The sequence below is a fragment of the Anolis sagrei genome, chromosome 5 (assembly GCF_037176765.1).
Source record: "Anolis sagrei isolate rAnoSag1 chromosome 5, rAnoSag1.mat, whole genome shotgun sequence".
NCBI lineage: Eukaryota > Metazoa > Chordata > Lepidosauria > Squamata > Dactyloidae > Anolis > Anolis sagrei.
The window spans coordinates 57,234,508-57,257,007 of NC_090025.1; the positions used below are offsets into that span (position 1 = coordinate 57,234,508).

Genomic DNA, 22,500 nt, shown 5'->3' on the forward strand with positions numbered 1-22,500 from the left:
TCTCACCTCACTAAAAAAATAAAGACTGACAACAAAGGAAGGGAATGACCTTCAAATGTCACAAGAAGCAACTCCTGCCATCCCTTATCATTAGTTATTAGAGCTGGAAAGAACATTGGAAAATATTTGAAAAAAATGTTAGAAATGTTTTTCAAGAGTCAAGAAATCCTGATGAGAATCCTGGATTGACAATAATCCAGATAAGAAAACTGGATTACTGTGTGAAAAATCTCACATGGTTGTTATGCACAGTAAAGTGCATTTTCTTTGTCGAAAAAAATATTATAATGGAGAAATATCAATTCCAAAGCAGATAATGAAGTTTTCTATGTAGAAATGCTGCAAATGGGGATTTATTTTGCATAAAACTCACATAGCTGATTTGCATAGAAAGCAGCGTTTTCTGCACAAAACAGCCATGTTCAGATTGTGCACAGAATAAATCCTGAATTGTTAATAGCTTGTAAAAACCATGTGGTGTTTGAAGACTTTCTTGCAGCAGGACAAAAATGACTGAAATTACTTGTTGAAACTTTGAAAAGAAACTTAGTGAAGAATTACATCCCTACTTGGTGTGCTTGCTTGGCCTTCTGGAAGTTGTAGTCTAACACATCCGGAAGGTCACAAACACCCCCACATCTGGCCCTAATCAAAGTGAAATAAATTGTATGGACAACACCATGTCTTTCTATATTTTTCTTTTAATTGCTGCTTTAGGACAGCAGCCTTCTATTGTGCTGCCTGGGTATCCTCTTCTCCAGACAACATCCCTCATCCTTCCAGGACTCTGTAGTCAGCAAGAATTTAGACAGAAGATGTGATGATGAAGCATTTTCATTTAGATGCAATGTGTACTTTTTAACTTCTGGAAGGAAACTGTGTTCAGTGGTGCCGGAACTTATCCCAGACAAGTCCTGAGCTGAGCAGCATTTTGTCAGCTGCATACTTCTTGGTCTTTGATACTTTGTTAGGAGCAAAGAAAACAGTTATTTGTTGGAAACTCTGTCACTTCTTCCTAAGGAACTCGCAAGCGTTCTGTTTGCAATCTCACTTAACAGCTAGATGCGAGTGCCTCCCAGAGCTAGATGGGCTGCAGGACTGCGATGTCACAAAAGGGCAAGAAACTGCTGGTTCTTGATTTTATTATGATTATTTATGGTCTAAATCCACTTATTATTTAATTATATTTTTTATGAATGTGTGGCATCGAATTGTTGTCAATCTTAACCCATCTTGAGTCGCCTTAGGGGTGAGAAAGGTGGGCTAGAAATATCATAAGCAAATAAATAAGTAAATCAATGGAACTTGGTAGGCCAATAATACTTTGTAGCAATAATCAAAGACATAGCTACTAGTCATGTGCATTCAGGAATTAGCTTGATCCGTTTCATGTCCTAGCTTTTGGTTGGGGCCCTGATCCCATTTGTTTTCCATTTTTGTTTCTTCTACATTATTTGGCGGGGGGGGGGGGGGGGCTCACCCATACGTCCAAAGTTCCCGGGCCTATCGATGCAGGCTTCCTGGACTACATGCCTGGGCCTGGCAGGACCTGAAGCCAAGCACCAAATACGGAGTGCTCCTTACTTGACACTCTGCTGCAGGGTCTGCCATGCCTGGGTGCGTAGGCTCAAAGCACCAGGGCGCCTGCAGCTGAGCACCAAGTATGGAGTGCTCCTTACTTGGTGCTCGGCTACAGGCCCTGCCAGGTCCCATGCAATCCATGAAAGGCAGGCCCACCTACCTTTTATATCAATTGCATATTCATTTCAGGAGGGGTCTGTCCATTTCGTGCCATCAGAATGGAGAAAACAAAACGGAAACACAAATGAAACAAATGGGACAAATTTTGGGCCCATGAATAAAGGTAAAGGTAAAAGTTTTCCCCTGACATTAAGTCCAGTCATGTCCAACTCTGGGGGTTGGTGCTCATCTCCAATTCCAAGCTAAAGAGCCGGCATTGTCCGTAGACACCTCCAAGGTCATGTGGCCGGCATGACTGCATGGAGTGCCGTTACCTTCCTGCTGGAGTGGTACCTATTGATATACTCACATTTGCATGTTTTTGAACTGCAAAGTTGGCAGAAGCTGTGACTAACAGTGGGAGCTCACACCACTCCCCAAATTCTAACAGTCAACCCTTCGATAGCAAGTTTTTAGCAGCTCAGTGGTTTAACCCATACTAGCTGTGTTTTAGCAAAAAAGTGGAATTCATCAGTGCCTTTAAGAATGAAGGGAAAAACTAATTTCCAGCCTTTGTTTTTCTGGATTGTAATGGACTGCATGTGATGTAGTCCACTAGTAGAGTATAATCCATGCAAGTTTATTGCAGAAATTTATTTTTCCCAGTTATTCTCAAAGGGGCTTCTGGCTTTCTTTGATTTTTTAACACATAATATTGCAAGTTGGGAAGTAGCAACCTGTAATAAAAAGACCAAGACATTGACATCTCTGGCCCATCCTCTGTTCGGATATCAGCCAGATGCCAATGCCTCAAATCAAGAAACCACTTCCTAGGATCCACAGAGATACTCACAGGAACACCTCAGTAAGCGAGAGTCCAAAAGTGGCAGGATAAAACCCGGAAACTCAATCCATGGCTGATACCGAATGAGAGACTCTCTCCTGGGTACACAGAAGACTGGGCAACTTGGAAGGCACTGAACAGACCACTCTGGCACCATGAGGTGTAGAGCCAATCTTAGAAAATGGGGTTACAAAGTGGAGTCCACAACACATGAGTATGGAGAAAAGCAAACCACAGACCACTTACTACAATGCAGCCTGAGCCCTGCCACATGCACAATGGAGGACCTTCTTACAGTGACACCAGAGGGTCTCAAAGTAGCTAGTTTCTGGTCAAAGGAAATCTAGTATAATGCCAAGTTTTTAACTATGTGTTTTTAAATACAGTATAACTGTATCCTCAATTTGCTTCTGACATGATAAAGAAATAATAAACACATAACATGTTTTGCTGGGTTGCTGGCTCTGTTATAGTTGGGACTATTAAAAGGAAAATCAGTGTGTGTTTCTATATTAGGAGCACTTGGGGTTTTTCTGCCTCAATTACTGATATAAGTTGACTGGTCTGGGGAATTATGCTTTTTTGTGGGGTAAGTTGAGATGGCTTTGGTGTATTTAGGGTATTTAACCCTGGTTAGCACTTGGATGGGAGGATATTATCAAACAACAGGTGCTGTAGGCTATATTTCAGAAGAAGGAAGTGGAAAAAACCACCTCTAAGTATTCCTTGCCTAAGAAAACTCCACGAAATTAACAAGTCCATAGGAGACTTGAAGGCACATATTCACACACTAATGTGTGAGGGTAAAACACTCTGCTGCTTTGCCTCAGGCAGCAACATATCCAAAGAAGGAGCCTCCACCACATTCTGTGGCAGAGAGTTCCACTGCTGAACAGCTCTCACAGTCAGGAAGTTCTTCCTCATGTTTACGTGGAATCTTCTTTCCTGCAGTTTGAAGCCATTGCTCTGCATCCTAGTCTCCAGGGCAGCAGAAAACAAGTTGCTCCCTATTCCCTATGACTTCCCCTCACATACATGACCTCCTAGCCCTCCACCACCCAACTGAAGGTGCGGAAAAGGCAAGGTGACTTGCCACAATGAAACTTGAAGTATGCCCTTTGTTGTTACCTATGATGCTTTTTATATTGTTGTTATAATGTTGATGTATGCTGTTTTATATTATTGTTATATCTTATTTGCTTTGTTTTTAACTCTGTGTGATTGGGCTTGGCCCCATGTAAGCCACCCTGAGTCCCTTCAGAGAGATGGAGGCGGGGTATAAAAATAAAGTTATTATTATTAGTTGAAACACAACAAGATGAGTCCACAGCAGACAAGATCACTCTGCTGGCTGTTGTATTGGATCACACGTCCGTCACTTCCCAAGTAAAGTGGCCTTCTGCAGCTGGCAGATGGTAATTTTGTTAGTGTCTATTGTGTTTAAGTGCAGGCCAAGGTCTTTAGGCACTGCACTCAGTGTGCTGATCACCACTGGGACCACATTTACAGTGTGCTGATCACCACTGGGACCACATTTATTATTATTATTATTATTATTATTATTATTACTTGCTCTTTCCACTGGGAGAAGAGGGTGTCTGTAGTCTTCACCTCACATATTTATACATGCCCATCATATCACCTCTCAGCCTTCTCTTCTGCAGGGTAACATGCCCAGCTCTTTAAGCTGCTCCTCATAGGACTTGGTCTCCAGACCCTTGAGATCTCCTCTTCCCAAATTTGTGGAGACTTGTAAGAAAAAGAGAGAGGGGAGTGGGAGAGAAGAAACCTTTGCCTGGCACTTTTTTGGACTGGTACCACCTGAAGATCACAACCAGACACAGTGAAGACATCTGCCCTTGCACTTTGCTACTCTGCTGCTGAGTATGCATGCCCAGTGTAGAACACATCTCACCACGCTAAAACAGTGGATGTGGCCCTTAATGAAACATGCCACATTATCATGGGGTGTCTGTGCCCGACATCACTGGAAAAATTACACTGTTTAACCAGTATTGCACCACCTGACATCTGCCAGGAAGTAGCAACCAATAGTAAAAGGACCAAGGCAGTGACATCTCCAGCTCATCCCTTGTTTGGGTATCAGCCAGCATGTCAACGACTTAAATCAAGAAATAGTTTTCTAAGATCTACAGAGACACTCACTGGAACACCTCAGCAAGCGGGAGTCCAAAAGTGGCAGGCTCAAACCCAGAACCTCAATCAATGGCTGATACCAAATGAGAGACTCTCTGCTGGGCACACAGAAGACTGGGCGACTTGGAAGGCGCTGAACAGACTGTGCACTGGCATTATGAGATACAGAGCCAACTTTCAGAAATGGAGCTACAAAGTGGAATCCACGACATGCGAGTGTGGAGAAGAGCAAACCACAGACCACATACTGCAATGCAACCTGAGCCCTGCTACATGCACAATGGAGGACCTCCTTGCGGCAACACCAGAGGCACTCCAAGTAGCCAGATACAGGTCAAAGGACATTTAATCAACTACCAAGCTTGCAAACTTTGTGTTTTGTCTGTTTGTTTGTTTGTTTTGTTAAAAATGTAATACAACTGTCTGGTTCCTCGTGACACGATAAATAAATAAATAAATAAACCACTGGGACCACCTTTACTAGCTTGTGCCAGAGTGTTTGCAGTTCTGCAAATTATTATTATTATTATTACTTGCTCTTTCCACTGGGAGAAGAGGGTGTCTCTAGACTTCTCCTGACATATTTATACATGGCGATCATGTGACCTCTCAGCCTTCTTTTCTGCAGGGTAACATGCCCAGCTCTTTAAGCTGCTCCTCATAGGGCTTGTTCTCCAGACCCTTGAAGTCTCCTCTTCCCAAATTTGTGGAGACTTGTAAGAAAAAGAGAGAGGGTGGGGGGAGAGAAGAAACCTTTGCCTGGCACCTTTTTGGAGGGGAAACTCCCACCTGACACTTTCTTTTGAGGAGAAAAAGAGGGGAAAACCCCGCCTGACATCTTTATTTTTTATTGGGGGGGGGCGTGGGGAGAGGCATCTCCCCGCCTTATGTTCTCGCCCTTTCCCTGCCTGCTCTTGGCTCCCTTCGGGCCCCGTCGGTGGGGATGAGCGTCCGAAGGGCGGCTTTGGCTTCGGGAATCGCCCTCCCTGGCGCTGGCTTCGTAGGGCCACCCCTCCTTCCTTCCCTTCCCTCCCTCCGCGTTTGATAGGCTGCCGCTGAAAGCGCATCCCGCATCATTGCCATTAAGCCGAGCGAGGCAAGGAAGGAAGGAGAGCCGCGAGGAGGAGGAGGAGGTGGAGGAGAGAAACTTCGCGTGGGAAAGCCGCGCTCCGTTCACCTTGCGCCGCAACCTGCTCTGCCTTGTCTTGCTTGCTTTGGGTCCCTTTGGACGGCTTCCTTTCTCCGGCACGCGGTCCTCCTCCCTCCCCTTTCCCTTCCAGCACAACCCTCGAGGCAAGAAACTTTTCCCCCGTTGCGGAAGACCAGAAGGCAGGAAAAGGCAGCCGCTTCGGGTTCTTCGGCGTGGCGATCCCCTAGATCTGGTTGTGTGCGAGGAAGAAGAGCCATGACCCCCCCCTCCTCCTCCTCCTCTTCTCCCTCTTCCCCGCCGCCTTGAGCCCCGTGGGCCGCCGGCTCCTCTCCGCGAGCCTGACTATGCCTCGCTCCTTCGCACAGCCGCCGCCGGCGAGGAGGAGGGCCCGGGAAGCCTCTCTATGGCGAGCGCGCCTGCCTTTCCTTTGAGGCCAGCCGGGCGGGAATTGCGCGGAGGCAGCCCGCATCTTATGAACAAGTAAGTGCCAAGGCTGTCTGTGAAGGGAGGGGGAGGAGGGGGGTCCCCACGAGGACTTGGAACAGTTTCTCCACGTAGTAAAGGTAAAGCTTTCCCCCTGACATGAAGTCCAGTCGTGTCCAACTCTGGGGTTTCTCTATTTCTCTATTTCTAAGTCCAACAGCCGGCGTTGTCCGTAGACACTTCCGAGGTCATGTGGCCGGCAAAAAAAAAAGCCAATGGGATTTTGGCCTGCATCAATAGGAGCATAGGGTCTATATCCAGGGAAACCATGCTTACCCCTCTATTCTGCCTTGGTTAGACCACACCTGGAATACTATGTCCAATTCTGGGCACCACAATTGAAGGGAGATTTTTTTTGTCGTGTCAGGAGCGACTTGAGAAACTGCAAGTCGCTTCTGATGTGAGAGAATTGGCCGCCTGCAAGGATGTTGCCCAGGGGACACCCCGATGATTTGATGTTTTATCATCCTTGTGGGAGGCTTCTCTCATGTCCCTGCATGAGGAGCTGGAGCTGATAGAGGGAGCTCATCCGCCTCTACCCGGATGAGCGACCTGTCGGTCTTCAGTCCTGCTGGCACAGGGTTTAACCCACTGCACCACTGGGGGCTCCTAAGGAAGATGTTGACAAGCTGGAATGCATTAAGCGCTGTACCTTCCCACTGGAGTGGTACTTATTGATCTACCAACATTTGCATGTTTTCGAACTGCTAGGTTGGCAGAAGCTGGGGCTGACAGCGGAAGCTCACGCCGCTCCCTGGCTTCGAACCTGCAACCTTTCAGTCAACAAGCTCAGCAGCTCAGCGCTTTAACCAAGCTGGAATGCACTGATCACCGTACCTTCCCGCCGGAATGGTACCTATTGATCTACTCACATTTGTATGCTTTCAAACTGCTAGGTTGGCAGAAGCTGGGGCTGACAGCAGAAGCTCACGCCGCTCCCTGGCTTCGAACCTGCAACCTTTCGGTCAACAAGCTCAGCAGCTCAGTGCTTTAACCAAGCTGGAATGCACTGAGCACCGTACCTTCCCGCCGGAATGGTACCTATTGATCTACTCACATTTGTATGCTTTTGAACTGCTAAGTTGGCAGAAGCTGGGGCTGACAGTGGAAGCTCATGCCACTCCCCAGCTTCAAACCTGTGACCTTTCGGTCAACAAGCTCAGTTGCTCAGCACTTTAACCCACTGTGCCACTGGAGGCTCCTTTTTCTCCCTTTCTTCTTTTTCTCCTTTCTTCAGAGACTACCAAAAACGGTTCTATATTATTTTAGTATTCTTCTAAAGGTTATGTTGTGAGGCTTGTTGGAAACTAGGCAAGTAAGGCTTATCTATCCGTAGCATGTCCACGGTGGGAGAAAGAACTCTTGCCAGGTCCCGTCCCAGTACCGATTTGTCCTTCTGATGCACTTTTATCTCACCCATTAGCGGAGATTAACCTCACTGTTTATCCTTCTCTCACTAGACACAATATTCTATCTATCTATCTATCTATCTATCTATCTATCTATCTATCTATCTCACATCCAGGCATCCCCTGGGCAACGTCCTTGCAGACGGTCAATTCTCTCACACCAGAAGCAACTTACAGTTTCTCAAGTCGCTCCTGACACACACAAAAAAACAACCCCACGGGTTTTACAATTTTTACTCTTAGCATGTGGCCTAACTCGCCCTTTTTAAATCCTTCTATCATTTCATACTTTGTTTTGTTATGTTATTGTCACGCTTTTATTGTATTATGTTATTGTTAAGTATTTTTATTTGATGTCATTGTCTGTTTTGTATGCATTATTGTAATTGCTTGGGCTTGGCCTCATGTTCGCCGCTCCGAGTTCCTTATGGCCGATGGTGGTGGGGTATAAATAGAGTTTTATTTATTTATTTTTGTCATTTTTGTCTCACCCATATCAGCCCATATTATTATTATTATTGTTATCTGCTTGAGTCAAGTGTGAAGGTTACAACTGGCCACTTTGATTCGCATTGAATGGCCCTGCAGCTTCAAAGCCTGGCTGGTTGCAGCCTGGGGAGGGGAAATCTTTGCTGGAAAGTGTTAGCGAGCCCTGATTGATTCTTGTCTGGTTCTGGAGCACTTCACCACAGTAGAGAGAAAAGAAATCCACTTAAAATCTAGTTTTCTGCCTCCTGCAGATTTGTGGTGTTTGTAGTTCAGTGAGGCTGTGAAAAGCTCCTCCATAACCTACAAAACCCAGAGCTCTACAGGAGGCAGAAAGGTATTTTAAATCATTTTTTTTAGTGTGATGAGGCTACTATAGCCTCAACACACTAGACGAAAAAAATCCACTTAAAATCCTGTTTTTGCCTCGTGCAGAGTTCTGGGGTTTGTAGTTCAGTGAGGCTGTGAAAAGCTCCTCCCTAACCTACAAAACCCAGAGCTCTGCAGGACGCAAAAACTGGATTTTGTGGTTTCTTTCTCTAGTGTGATGAGGCTACTATAGCCTCAACACTCTAGAGCGGAAAATCCACTTAAAATTCTGTTTCTGCCTCCTGCAGAGTTCTGGGGTTTGTAGTTCAGTGAGACTGTGAAAAGCTCCTCCCTAGACTACAAAACCCAGAGCGCTGCAGGAGGCAGAAACGGGATTTTAAGTGGATTTTTTCTGCGGTTTGTAGTTCAGTGAGGCTGTGAAAGGCTCCTCCCTAAACTACAGAACCCAGAGCTCTTCAGGAAGCAGAAGCAGAATATTAAGTAGATTTTTTTCTTCAGTGTGATGAGGCTATAAGGGTGATGAGGCTATATACTTAAAATCTGGTTTCTGCCTCCTGCAGAGCTCTGCGTTTTGTAGTTCAGCGAGGCTTTGAAAGGCTCCTATCTAAACTACAAACCCCAGAACTCTGCAGGAGGGAGAAACTGGATTTTAAGTATATAACCTCATCACACTAGAGAGAGAAAAACCCACTTAAAATCCGGTTTCTGCCTCTAACAGAGCTCAGGGTTTTGTAGTTTAGGGAGGGGAATTTCAAAGCATCACTGAACTACAAACCCCAGAACTCTGCAGGAGGCAGAAACCAGATTTTAAGTGGATCTTTTTCTCCAATGTGATGAGGCTATTGTGTGATGAGGCTATATACTTAAAATCTGGTTTCTGCCTCCTGCAGAGCTCTGGGTTTTGTAGTACAGTGAGGCTTTGAAAGGCTCCTACCTAAACTACAAACCCCAGAACTCTGCAGGAGGGAGAAACTGGATTTTAAGTATATAATCTTATCACACTAGAGAGAAAGAAATCCACTTAGAATCCAGTTTCTGCTGCCTACAGAGTTCTTGGTTTTGTAGTTTAGGGAGGAAATTTTTACAGCCTCACTGAACTATAAACCCCAGAACTCTGCAGGAGGCAGAAACCGGATTTTAAGTAGGTTTTTCTCTAGTGTGATGAGGCTATATACTTAAAATCCAGTTTCTGCCTCCTGCAGAGGTTTGGGGTTTGTAGTTCTGTGAGGCTGTGAAAGGCTCCCCCCCAAAACTACAAAACCCAGAGCTCTACAGGAGGCAGAAACTGATTTGAAGTGGATTTTTCCCTCTACTGTGATGAGGCTATATTGTGATGAGGCTATATACTTAAAATCTGGTTTTTACCTCCTGCAGAGCTCTGGGTTTTGTAGTTCAGTGAGGCTGTGAAAGGCTCCTCCCTAACCTACAAAACCCAGAGCTCTGCGGGAGGCAGAAACCGGATTTTAAGTGGATTTTTTCTCTCTAGTGTGATGAGGTTATATACTTAAAATCCAGTTTCTCCCTCCTGCAGAGCTCTGGGTTTTGTAGTTCAGTGAGGCTTTGAAAGGCTCCTCCCTAAACTACAAAACCCAGAGCTCTTCAGACGGCAGAAACTGGATTTGAAGTGGATTTCTTTCTCTCTAATGTGATGAGGCTATAGTGTGATGAGACTATAGTGGGATGAAGCTATATACTTAAAATCTGGTTTTCTACCTCCTGCAGAGTTCTGGGTTTTGTAGTTCAGTGAGCATGTGAAAGGCTCCTCCTTAAACTACAAAGCCCAGAGCTCTGCAGGAGGCAGAAGCTGGATTTTAAGTGGCTTTCTTTCTCTCTAATGTGATGAGGCTATAGTGGGATGAAGCTATATACTTAAAATCCGGTTTTCTGCCTCCTGCGGAGTTCTGGGTTTTGTAGTTTAGGGAGGAGCCTTTAGGAGTGTTTCAAAAGTCGTGCGGGGACAGAAGGGCGCCTCGGCACTCTTTCGTTCGCTTTCAACTCTCCCTTCTTCTCCTCCTCCTCTTTCTCCTTCTCTTCTTCCTTCTTGGGCAGTTTGCGGATGTGCAGCCCGACCTGTCCGCCCAGTAGCCAGCGAAGGAGGAGCGGCGGCGGCGACGACGACGGCACCGGGAGCCTGGGCTGGGCTCCAAGGAGGCTTCTCCTCCTCCTCCTTCCGACGACAAGGAGAGCCGCCGGCAGACCTTTGCTGCCGCGCCGGCGGCTGCGGCGGGAGTACTCTCCGCGGCAGCAAGAACCTGGGAAAGTTTCCTCCTCCGCTCTGGACCCAGGGGCGCCGTGAAGAAGCGGGAGGAGCGGCTCGCCCCCTTCTTCCCCATCCCCTTCGGCTCCAGCAGGAAAGAGCCCTTCCTTCTTGCTCTCCCCTCGCTCCTCCATCCCTTTGCGTGCTTCCGAAGCGAGCGGACCGCGCTTGGAAGGGTTGGGCTGCCGGGGTCCGCCTTCCCCAAACACGCCTCCATTGAGCCACCCATCCACCCATCCATCCCCGCACACTCCCTTCCTCTTCTTCTCCTCCTTCGTGGCGACAATGTTCTCCTGGAGGATGGCGCTGTGGCTGGCTGGGGTGACCCTCTGGGCCAGGCTAGCCCGCTCTGCCGGCTTCGACTACGACTACACCTTCGACTTCCACGAGGAGGAGGATCAGGCCGAAGCCATCGATTACAAGGACCCCTGCAAAGCCGGTGAGTGCTTTGTTGGTTGAGTTCAAAATGCTCTTTGATTGTAGGTGGACTATAAAGCCGGTGAGTGCAAACCCACCGACCAAAGTCACCTCAAAGCAGTGGGTTAAACCCTTGTGCCAGCAGGACTGCTGACCCATAGGTCAGAGGTTTGAATCCAGGGAGAGCGGGTTGAGCTCCCTCTGTCAGCTCCAGCTCCCCATGCGGCAGGGTTTCTTAACCTGGGAGTCAGGACCTCTGGGGAGGGAGGTCGCGGGGGTCTCCAAACACCATCGGAAAACAGTATTTTCTGTTGGTCCTGGAGGTTCTGTGTGGGAGGTTTGGCCCAAGTGAACTACAACTCCCAAACTCAGGGTCAATTCCCCAAGAAACCCTTCCAGTATTTTCTGTTGGCCCTGGAGGTTCTGTGTGGGAGGTTTGGCCCAAGTGAACTACAACTCCCAAACTCAGGGTCAGTGCCCCACCAAACCCTTCCAGTATTTTCTGTTGGTCATGGGAGTTCTGTGTGCCAAATTCAGTTCAATTCCATTATGGTGGAGTTCAAAATACTCTTTGATTATAGGTGGACTATGAATCCCAGCATCTACAACTCCCAAATGCCAAGGTCTATTTTCCCCAAACTCCACCAGTGTTCACATTTGGGCATATTGAACATCTGTGCCAAGTTTGGTCCAGATCCATCATTGTTTGAGTCCACAGTGCTCTCTGGATTTAGATGAACTACAACTCCCAAAGTCAGGGTCAGTGCCCCACCAAACCCTTCCAGTGCTTTCTGTTGGTCTTATGAGTTCTGTGTGCCAAGTTCGGTTCAATTCCATTATGGTGGAGTTCATAATGTTCTGATTGTAGGTGGACTATAAATCCCAGCAACTACAACTCCCAAATGCCAAGGTCTGCTTTCCCCAAACTCCACCAGTGTTCACACTTAGGCATATTGTGCATCTGTGCCAAGACTGGTCCAGATCCATTATTATTTGAGTCCACAGTGCTCTCTGGATGTAAGTCAACTATAACTCCCAAATTCAGGGTCAATGCCCCAGAAAACCCTTCCAGTATTTTCTGTTGGTCATGGGAGTTCTGCGTGCCAAGTTTGGTTCAATTCCATCCATGATGGAGTTCAAAATGCTCATTGATTGTAGGTGGACAATAAGTCCCAGCAACTACAACTCCCAAATGACAAAATCAATCCCCCCAGCCCCGCCAGTATTCAAATTTGGTCGTATCTGGTATTTATGCCAAATTTGGACCAGTGAATGAAAATACATTGTGCATATCAGATATTTACATTACAATTCATAACAGTAGCAAAATTAGGAAGTAACAACGGAAATAATTTTAGGATTGGGGGTCACCACAACATGCAGAACTGTATTAAAGGGTCGCGGCATTAGGAAGGTTGAGAAAAACTGCTATGTGGGGACATAAGAGAAGCCTCCTGCAAGGATGGTAAAACATCAAAACATCCGTTCCCTGGGCAACTTCCTTGCAGATGTCGAATTCTCTCACACCAGAAGCAACTTGCTGTTTCTCAAGTCACTCCTGAGACATACAAAAAAATATTGGAGGGTCTTTGTTTTCTTTCCCTCCCCTCCAATTGGTACTGTCAGTAGTGTTATGTGTTTCTTGCCTTGAGGCTGCGTCCCTGACTGTGTGTGTGGTCTTGCTGTGCTCACTTCTCCTTGGCGTCAGACACCTGAAGGGGATGTGAGGCAGGGAAGAGCAGGGGTGGGGAACCCCGCTCCAGGAAAACACTCTTGGGGCCAATTTGGGGAGCTCCCAGCCTGACCTGGAGTCATAGAGTCGGAAGAGACCTCATGGGCCATCCAGTCCAACTCCCTGCCAAGAAGCAGGAAAATTGCCTTCAAAGCACCCCCAATAGATGACCACATAGCAAAAGTGACACAGCACTGGGCTTTCGACCCATACCCTTGTTCATTAGCTACAACTTGCACTATCCCATTCCCTTGTTCTGGTTTACAGTTGGCCATGTTTTACGACAGTTCTCACCATAGGTTGTTGGGTGCTGTTCTGAGTTTAAGTTATATACGCTAAAGGTCTTATTTTTGTATTGTACTGTGTGTTTATTTTACGAGTTGTTTTAGGTACTTTGTGACATATGTGAGCTGCCCCGAGTCCTTTCAGGGAGGTGGAGGCGGGGTACAAAAATTAACTACTACTACTACTACTACTTCTTCTTCCTCCTCCTCTTCTTCCTTCTCTTCTTCCTCCTCCTACCTCCTCTTCTTCTTCCTCTACCTCCTTCTCTTCCTCCTCTTCTTCTTCTTCCTCTTCTTCTTCTTCCTCCTCTTCTTTATCTTCTTCTTCCTCTTCCTCACTCCTCCTCCTCTTCTTCTCCTCATCTTTTTCCTCCTCCTCTTCTTCCTCCCCCTCTTCTTCTTCCTCTTCTTCTTCTTCCTCCTCTTTATCTTCTTCCTCTTCTTCCTCTTCCTCCCTCCTTCTCTTCTTCTCCTCATCTTTTCCTCCTCCTCTTCTTCCTCTTCCTCCTTTTCTTCCTCTTCCTTCCTCCTCCTTCTCTTCTTCCTCCTCTTCTTTATCTTCTTCCTCCTCCTCCTCTCCTCCTCCTCTCCTCCTCCTCTCCTCCTCCTCCTCCTCCTCCTCCTCCTCCTCCTCCTCCTCCTCCTCCTCCTCCTCCCCTGACAGATGGCCATCCAGCCTCTGTTTAAAAGCCTCCAAAAAAGGAGCTCCACCACCCTCCAGGGCAGAGAGTTCCACTGCTGAACAGCTCTCACAGGAAGTTCTTCCTAATGTTCAGGTGGAATCTCCTTTCCTGTAGTTTGAAGCCATTGTTCTGCAACCTAGACTCCAGGGCAGCAGAAAACAAGCTTGCTCCCTCCTCCCTATGACTTCCCCTCACAAATTTATACCCGACCTCCAAGCCCCCCAATCTCAGGCATGGAAACGACAAGGCAACTCTTCCCACTGGGAGAAGAAGAGGATGTTTGTAGAAAAGGAGATGGGTTGTTTGCTCTCTCATTATGACTATTCACCTTTTTCTCCTTTCTGGACCTGGTGGTACTTCTCCGGCTTCTTTCTCCATCCTGATGCCTTGGGTTTGTGGAGAGCGGGCCTGAAGTAGGTGCTCTGCTTACCCCTGTCTGCTGTTTGGAAATGTCAAACAGAGCTCTGGAGGAGGAGGACATCAAGACTCCTTGGAAGCAGCTCCTTCTTTGCCCAGATCTTGGATAGGCCTCCTGGTGGCACATCAGGTTAAATCATTGAGCTGCTGAACTTGCTGGCTGAAAGGTTGGTGGTTCGAATCCAGGGAGTAAGGTGAGCTCCCGTGGTTAGGCCCAGCTTCTGCCAACCTAGCACATTGAAAACATGCAAATGTGAGTGGATCAGTGGGTACTGCTCTGGTGGGAAGGTAACGGTGCTCCATGCAGTCATGCCGGCCACATGATCTTGGAGGTGTCTACAGACAATACTGGCTCTGGTTTAGAAATGAAGATGAGTAACCCCGCCCAGAGTGGGACACGACTAGACTTAATGTCAAGGGGAAACCTTTACCTTTACCTAAGGCAGGACAAGGGACTCCCTGTCTGCACAGCTTGAGAGGTTTCTTTTCTTGCACTTGCCTCTCTTATCCTGCGTTTAGGAGGATTATCAGAGGGAAAGGGGTCGCTCCCAGGGCAGAGAGAACCCGGACTCACATTGACTCTCTCCTGTGGTCTTTTAAGCTCTGAGAGGAAAACCCTCCAAGAAATGGACCCACGATAGTAACATGGATGGTTGTGCGGGTTTGTCATTTGCTAGGCAGGAGCCCCCAGTGGCGCAGTGGGTTAAACCCTCATGCCGGTAGGACTGAAGACCAACAGGTTGTAGGTTCGAATCCAGGGAGAGTGTGGATGAGCTCCCTCTATCAGCTCCAGTTCTTCATGCGGGGACAAAAGAGAAGCCTCCCACAAGGATGATAAAACATCAAAATATTGGGGTATCCCCTGGGCAATGTCCTTGCAGATGGCCAATTCTCTCACACCAGAAGTGACTTGCAGTTTCTCTAGTTGCTCCTGCCATGAAAAAAAAACTCATGCTGCTTTTACCTCAGGCAGCAAAATACCTTTCAACTCTTCTCTCATCCCTTATTAAAGGGATTGTTCTCAGAAACTATTACAGTATGAGTCATTTTGAGAGCTTTTCCTGTTTCTTATACCAGTTGAGCATCCCTTATCAAGGATGCTGAAATATTCCAGAACTGTGACAGGTCAGCCATATACAAACCTTGTCTTATAGTATAAAGTTACCTTCGGGCTACATATATAAGGTGAATAAGAAACATAAACAATGTTTCACAGTATGTGTGAAAAAGATCTTGGGATCCTCATGGACAACAAATTAAACATGAGCCAACAATGTCTTGTGGCAGTTAAAAAAGCCAATGGGATTTTGGCTTGCATCAGTAGGAGTATAGTGTCTAGATCCAGTCGTGGTACCCCTCTATTCTGCCTTGGCTAGAGCACACCTGGAATATTGTGTCCAATTCACAATTAAAGAGAGATATTGAGAAGCTGGAATGTGTCCAAAGGAGGGCGACTAAAATGATCAAGGGTCTGGAGAACAAGCCCTATGAGGAGCACCTTAAAGAGCTGGGCATGTTTAGCCTGAAGAAGAGAAGGCTGAGAGGAGACATGATAGATATGCGAGAGGAAGTCATGGGGAAGAGGGAGCAAGCTTGTTTTCTGCTGCTCTGGAGACTAGGATGTGGAACAATGGCTTCAAACTACAAGAAAGGAGATTCCACCAGAACATTAGGAAGAATTTCCTGACTGTGAGAGCCATTCAGCAGTGGAACTCTCTGCCCTGGAGTGTGGTGGAGGCTACTTCTTTGGAAGCTTTTAAACAGAGGCAGGGTGGCCATTTGTCGGGGGTGCTTTGAATGTAATTTTCCTGCTTCTTGGCAGGGGGTTGGACTGGATGGCGCATGAGGTCTCTCCCCAATCTATGATTCTATGATTCTATGTTATGTTGGGTTGCTTGCCATTTCTCAAGTCCCTCATAATGTGAAAACAAAAATTTCTAGGTACAGTCTTACTGCGTTCAGCAAAAGTAGACTTCAAGCCTCTCTTTGCCAAAGATGCTTTAAAGATTTTTTTTAAAAAACCCTTTAAAAGTTTGAGCCTACACAAACTTTTAAGCCTCCTGTGTGTGAACAAAAGAGTTTGGAAACGCTGTTCCTCGCCTGCCTTGTCTTTTATTCGTGGGACAATGGGGTCACCAGGTCATGAGCTGGCCATGGCCATTTGGACAAGAGTAGCTGGGGAGGCGTTTTCAAGGGCACTGCCCAGCCATCAATTCGAAGCATGGTGAGGGAGCCCAGGGAGGAAACGCTTGCTGTTCTACAGGGCAGGTGCAATGCAAAGGACTGCCCAGTCCCTTCTTAGAAGCAGTAGAAAACTTTGTGAGGTGTGCTTGAAGTTGGTAAACATTGTCAGGCAAGCTGTTATTATTTTTGTTTACTTGTAGGTGCTTTTAGAGAGAGAGAAATGACTTCCCTCTCCTGTTATCACTGTCATTGCCATGATCACAGAAACACCCTTAAATAGGAAGTGTCTTACAACACCGGGTACTTTGGAAATGCTTTTCATGTGTTAGCTTTTTTGTGTGTTGTTCTGCTTTCAAGTCAAACATACGATGACTTTATCGTGAGGTTTTCTGGGACTAAGGATGCGTCACTCACCCAAGGTCACCCAGTGGGGTTTCCACGCTGGAGTGGGAAATCCAGCCCCAGTCTCTAGAGTTGTCACTCAATGCTCAAAGCACTAAGCCACACATAGGTCACTCCCAAGTAAATGTGTAGGCAGACTTTAATATTTGTGAGTGGGCTCCATCACAATCCATATATTAACATTTCTTTGGGCTCGATCATTTAGTTTGCTTCCGATTGAGGATGATTCCAGAGCACTCTTGACTACATAACAATACTGGTTGCTCAATTGTGCCAAAGGATTTTGGGAAGAGGAGCTCAGGGTTTTGGCCCCTGTCATTTATTTATTTATTTGATTTACTTCTATACCGCCTTTCTCAGCCGAAATGGCGACTCAAGGCGGTTTACACAGTAAAGATTAACACAATAACATCAAAAGGCAATTAAAAACACAGTTATACAAAACATATCAAGTCAAAAACAATCATTATCCCATTCTGTGTCTTCCATTAGCAGCTGTTTCTCCTTTTCTTTACTTTTTCTTAGTGTGATTGGATTGAATATGGAAGAAACTATGTGTGCTTCCTTTGCTTTAAGGAGAAGTACTCTAAAGGTGCCTGGTCCTGTCTAATCTTGGAAGCTAGGCAGCATTAGTAATTGATTAGTAATTGAATGGGAGACCACCAAGGAATTCCAGGTGCTGTGAGCTATATTTCAGGGGAAGGGACTGATGAAATCAGCTCTGAGTATTCCCTGTCATAGACAATATTATGAAAATGACAAGCTTGCCATATGCTGACAAATTATCTGAAAGCACACATGCCTTTAGATTATGTCTTGTTTGTATAGGAGAAGGGAAGAGTGCAATCTCTGTTTTCCCTGGGCTTTATCCCCTCTTCCATCATAGCTTTCTAATACACAGAGACTCTGGGTGGAGTCAGTAGTTTCAGTCCAGGTGTGTTGTATTCCATCTGCAAAGGAAAAAGTGGAGATAGGTCTTGCAAGAATGACACAGGAGAAGCAAAAAACAAGTGTCTTGTCCTTGAAACAGGGCTAATTCACTGAATTAAAAAAAAACCCAATAATCTATAGTAAACGTAAAGGTTTCCCCTGACATTAAGTCTAGTCATGTCTGACTCTGGGGGTTGGTGCTCATCTCCATTTTTAAGCCGAAGAGCTGGCGTTGTCTGTAGACACCTCCAAGGTCATGTGGCTAGTATGACTGCATGGAGCACTGTTACTTTCCTGCCAAGGTGATACCTATTGATCTACTCACATTTGCATATTTTCAAATTGCTAGGTTGGCAGAAGCTGGGCCTAACAGTGGAGCTCACCCTGCTCCTTGGATTTGAACCACCAACCTTTTGGTCGGCAAGCTCAGCAGGGTTTAATCAACTTTTCCACTAAGACAAAACAGTATATACTGTATTGTATATGCCTCCAAGGTGTTCCACGCTGTTTGGAAGAGTTACTTGAGATCTTGCCCTAAGAAAGCCTTTGTCCTTGACCCAGTCTTTGGCAGGGTTACTCAGAAGGAACTCTTACTGAATTTGGTTAGCTTTACTCCTGATTAAAAGTACAGCATTGTATCAGTTGGACTGCTAGGCACTGGACACAACCTTTGAAGGGAACCCAAGGCATTTAAGAGACACATTGCATCATGGTGTGCTCCCAAGTTTCAGAAACACGTAGAGTTTTTACAAAGGAACTTGAGCTGGATGAGATTCTTATATCATTAAGTTCCCTAGCTCTGTTTTTACAGACAAGTGAGGTGGTTTGTTATTATTTTGCTTTCATACATGTACTTGGATGGAGAGGACAATGAACTTTTCCAACCTGTTGTTCAAACATTGGTAAATATAAACATTCTAAGATGTACAATATCTGCTTAGATGTTCCTTTTATGCATTCAATGTAGTGATGGGATGACCTAACAACTATTGCCAGAGTAATATTTTCTAATACAGTGATAAGATGGTTCAATAACTATTACCAGCTTAACATTTCCGAATGCTTCATTTTTAGTGTTTTATTAAATGGTTATTACTGAGGAGGCTCAATTGCGTAGGAGTTCAGCAAAGGCAAAACTCCTTCTAAACATTCTTGCTAAGAAAACCCTGTGACAGGCTTGTGTTAGGTCTGCTATAAGAAATAACAACAGTCTCCATTCTACCTACTAGACCTCTTTGGTATTGTGGCTTGGGTATAAGGTTGAAGAACAAGATTTGAACCACTATTTGAACAGGATTTGAACCACAATGGTCATGGAATCTCACTGGGTTATCTTGGGCAATTCACACTGTCACAACCTTAGAGGAGGATAAAGGCAAACTACCTCTGAATGGATCTTGCCAGGAAGACCCTGTGATAAGGTCATCATAGGTCAGAGGTGACTTGAAGGCACACAACGATAACCTGGTGGTACAGTTTTGCCAAATCATATGGGGGGGGGGGCTGAGTCTGAGTGAAAGAGGGTCTACCCTAGCAAACCTTTTGTATCGTTACCCAAATACCCCCATGCATATGGGATATATTGAGTATGGTGATCAGATCATGATATGAATAAACATAACATTTTAAATAATGCACCAGTAAGGCCTTTTCGCGAACCACCATGAGAATTTCGGGGGGGGGGGGGCTGAAGCCCCTCAACCCCCCCCCCCCCCCCGGCTACATGCCTGGGAGTGATGCTTCAGGGATAATTTGACTTCAACTCCCAGCATTCCTTATCATTGGGCATGCTGACTAAGGACCTCATCACATTGGAGATTTTCAGCATCCTTGGACACCTGCAGCACGCTGGGAGGATGGAGCCTGCCAGATGCCATCAAATGATGTACGGCAACTTCCAGTGAGACTCCATCCAGTGTGCGGCAAGCATCCTAGGACACTGAAAATAGAACACTGGAGGCTTCAGGTGTTCTCCTAGAGGAGAAGGGGGCTAGTTTGGGGGAAATCCAGGTGATGACGCTTCCCTCCCAAGGGCTGAGTAAGTGTATAATACATATGATGTAGGGTGACAGGTTATTTTGCTGCCCACCGGATTCACCCATAGATTGGACCTCAATGTGATGAGGTCCTGGGACTGATAGGAGCTAGGCTTGGGCAATCCATGGTTCTAAATGGTTCTAAAGTACTTACAGAACTAAAGTTCTGGTGGTGAAAATTTCAGAACTCTAACAAAACTTTCAAAATTTAATTATTATTTCATTATTGGTGATTTTAATGACAGAACCAATTAGGAACTGCCATTTATTATGAAATTTTGAGAGTTTTGTTAGAGTTTTGAAATTTTCACCACCAGAACTTTCATTTTGTAAGTACTTTAGAACCATTTAGAACCATGGATTGCCCAAGCCTAATAGGAGCTACTGCCAAACATTTTGAGGAAAATTCTTGCCCACTCCTACCTTTTGTAGGGACAGACTTGAATATGGTCCCCTGTTCTGTGAAGACAAGAAAAGACCAGAGGAAATTCTACACAGATGCAATATCTTAGGGCCAATCTGGAATGTAAAAAGCTGAGCCAGGAAGACACAGTTCCACCATGTTTCCTGGGTCATCAGTTTGGAGCCCCTCTCCCAAGCAACAATATAGTAATATATAATACTAATATTGTGCTGCGCTAATAATATAATATATTGTATATACACATAATATTGATAATAAGATTATAATGTAATATAATATAATACCATTAATAAAACAATATGATAATTATGTATTATATATTACATGTAGTATTACTAATAATATTGCAGTATAATGGTACAGTATAATATAGTAATATATAATACTAGTATTGTGCTATCCTAATAATTATAGTGTGTTGCATGCATATAATATTGATTATAATATTGTAGTACAATATAATACTAATAATAATGCAGTATAATAATACAATAATTATATGTTTTATATTAAACTAGCTGTGCCCTGCCACGCGTTGCTGTGGCCTATAGTAAAACTTATCAAAGTTGAGGTAGATATCTGGACTATTATGAAAGAGAGGTACCTACCTATTCCTTCCCCCTTTTCCTCCCCCTTTCTCTCCTTTCTTCTTTCTCTACCTCTTTCTTTCTTTCCTTCTTTCACTACTTGGTTTCATCCTTCTCTCTTTCCTTCATTCCCTCCCCCTTTCTTCCTTTGCCTTTCTTCCCTCCCTGTTTGCTTCCTTCTTTCACTTTTTATTTCCTTTTATTTCACCACCATCATAACAATAACAATAATGCAGTGCATTGCCTCTGGGACCTGACACCTCTTCCATTCCCCCTAAAAGGGTCTCATAGGAACAATAGCATAATAATAATAATAGAAATAACAACCTTTACCCGCCACGTGTTGCTGTGGCCAATCTTCCCTCTTTCCCTCCTTCTTTCCCTCCCTCCCTCCTTCCTTCCTTCCCATCTTTCCTTCTCCTCTTCTTTCTCTATCTCTTTCCTTCCTTCCCCCTTTTTCGTTCTCTTCTGCTGTCTCTCTTTTCTTTCCTTCCATCTTTCCTTTTCTTCTTCCTCTAACTTTCCTTCCTTCCTTCCCCCTTTTTCTTTACCTCCCTTTCTCTTTCTTCCTTCTTTCCTTCCTTCCTGTCTTTCCTAGATTTTGACAGGGCGGGAAGGGGCGGGGTGGGGTTTGGATGTGGCGTGAAGTAAAAGGAGGTAAGATTGGGGCAGGGGAGTGATGGAGCGTGGGGTTGTGTGTGTGTGTGCGGCAGCGAGGGGAGTCATCGAGCGTGGGGTTGCGTGTGTGTGTGCGGCGGCAGGGGGAGTGGGGTTGCGTGTGTGTGTGCGGTGGCGGGGGGAGTGGGGTTGCGTGTGTGTGCGGCGGTGGGGGGAGTGATGGAGCATGGGGTTGTGTGTGTGTGTGTGGTGGCGGGGGGAGTGGGGTTGTGTGTGTGTGTGCGGCGGCGGGGGGAGTGATGGAGCGTGGGGTTGTGTGTGTGTGTGCGACAGGTGGTGTGTGTGTGTGGGAAGCGGCACGGCGGGGCTTGGAGTGGGCATGGTTTCCGCAGAGGGAATGTTGGCTGGAAGGCCATGTGCGCGCGCCAGGGAACTTGCGGCTGGGCGCCAATGCGCATGCTCAGTTGTTTTGCCGTTTCGTGAGTGTGTTGTTGTGTTGTTTTTCATTTTGAGTAGATATGTTTGTACCTTGTGGGTTGTGTTATGGGCACGGCGATTTTAGTTAAGTTTCGTTGAGGGATTTTTGAGTTTTGTTGTTTCGCCGTTTTGTGAGTGTGTTGTTGTGTTGTTTTTCATTTTGAGTAGATATGTTTGTACCTTGTGGGTTGTGTTATGGACACGAGGATTTTAGTTAAGTTTCGTTGGGGTGGTTTTGAGTTTTGTTGTTTTGCCGTTTTGTGAGTGTGTTGGGTTGTTTTTCATTTTGAGTAGATATGTTTGTACCTTGTGGGTTGTGTTATGGGCATGGGAATTTTGGTTAAGTTTCGTTGGGGGGTTTTTGAGTTTTGTTTCCTCGTTGGATGCCCCTAACAAATTTATATATATAGATGTAATATTACTAATAATATTGTAATATAGTGGTACAGTACAATATAGTAATATGTAATACTAACATTGTGCTATGCTATTAATATAATATATTTTATGTTT

At 45.6% G+C, this 22,500-nt stretch overlaps 1 protein-coding gene across 3 annotated transcripts in view; it reads left to right on the top strand.

Moving 5' to 3' along the window:
- The first annotated feature begins 5,751 nt into the window (after positions 1-5,751).
- The window catches only part of TLL1 (tolloid like 1), a 143,075-nt gene continuing 126,326 nt past the window's right edge, over positions 5,752-22,500 (top strand). For 2 of the 3 annotated variants that reach the window (XR_009631630.2, XM_067468712.1), the window contains exons 1-2: positions 5,752-6,311; positions 10,589-11,235. Coding sequence is in view for 2 of the 3 variants with exons in the window: in XM_067468712.1 (XP_067324813.1) it covers positions 11,082-11,235 (154 nt within the window). In the remaining variant the exon portion in view is untranslated. The remainder of the gene's footprint in view (positions 6,312-10,588; positions 11,236-22,500) is intronic. The other variant, XM_060778743.2, reaches the window with a different exon arrangement.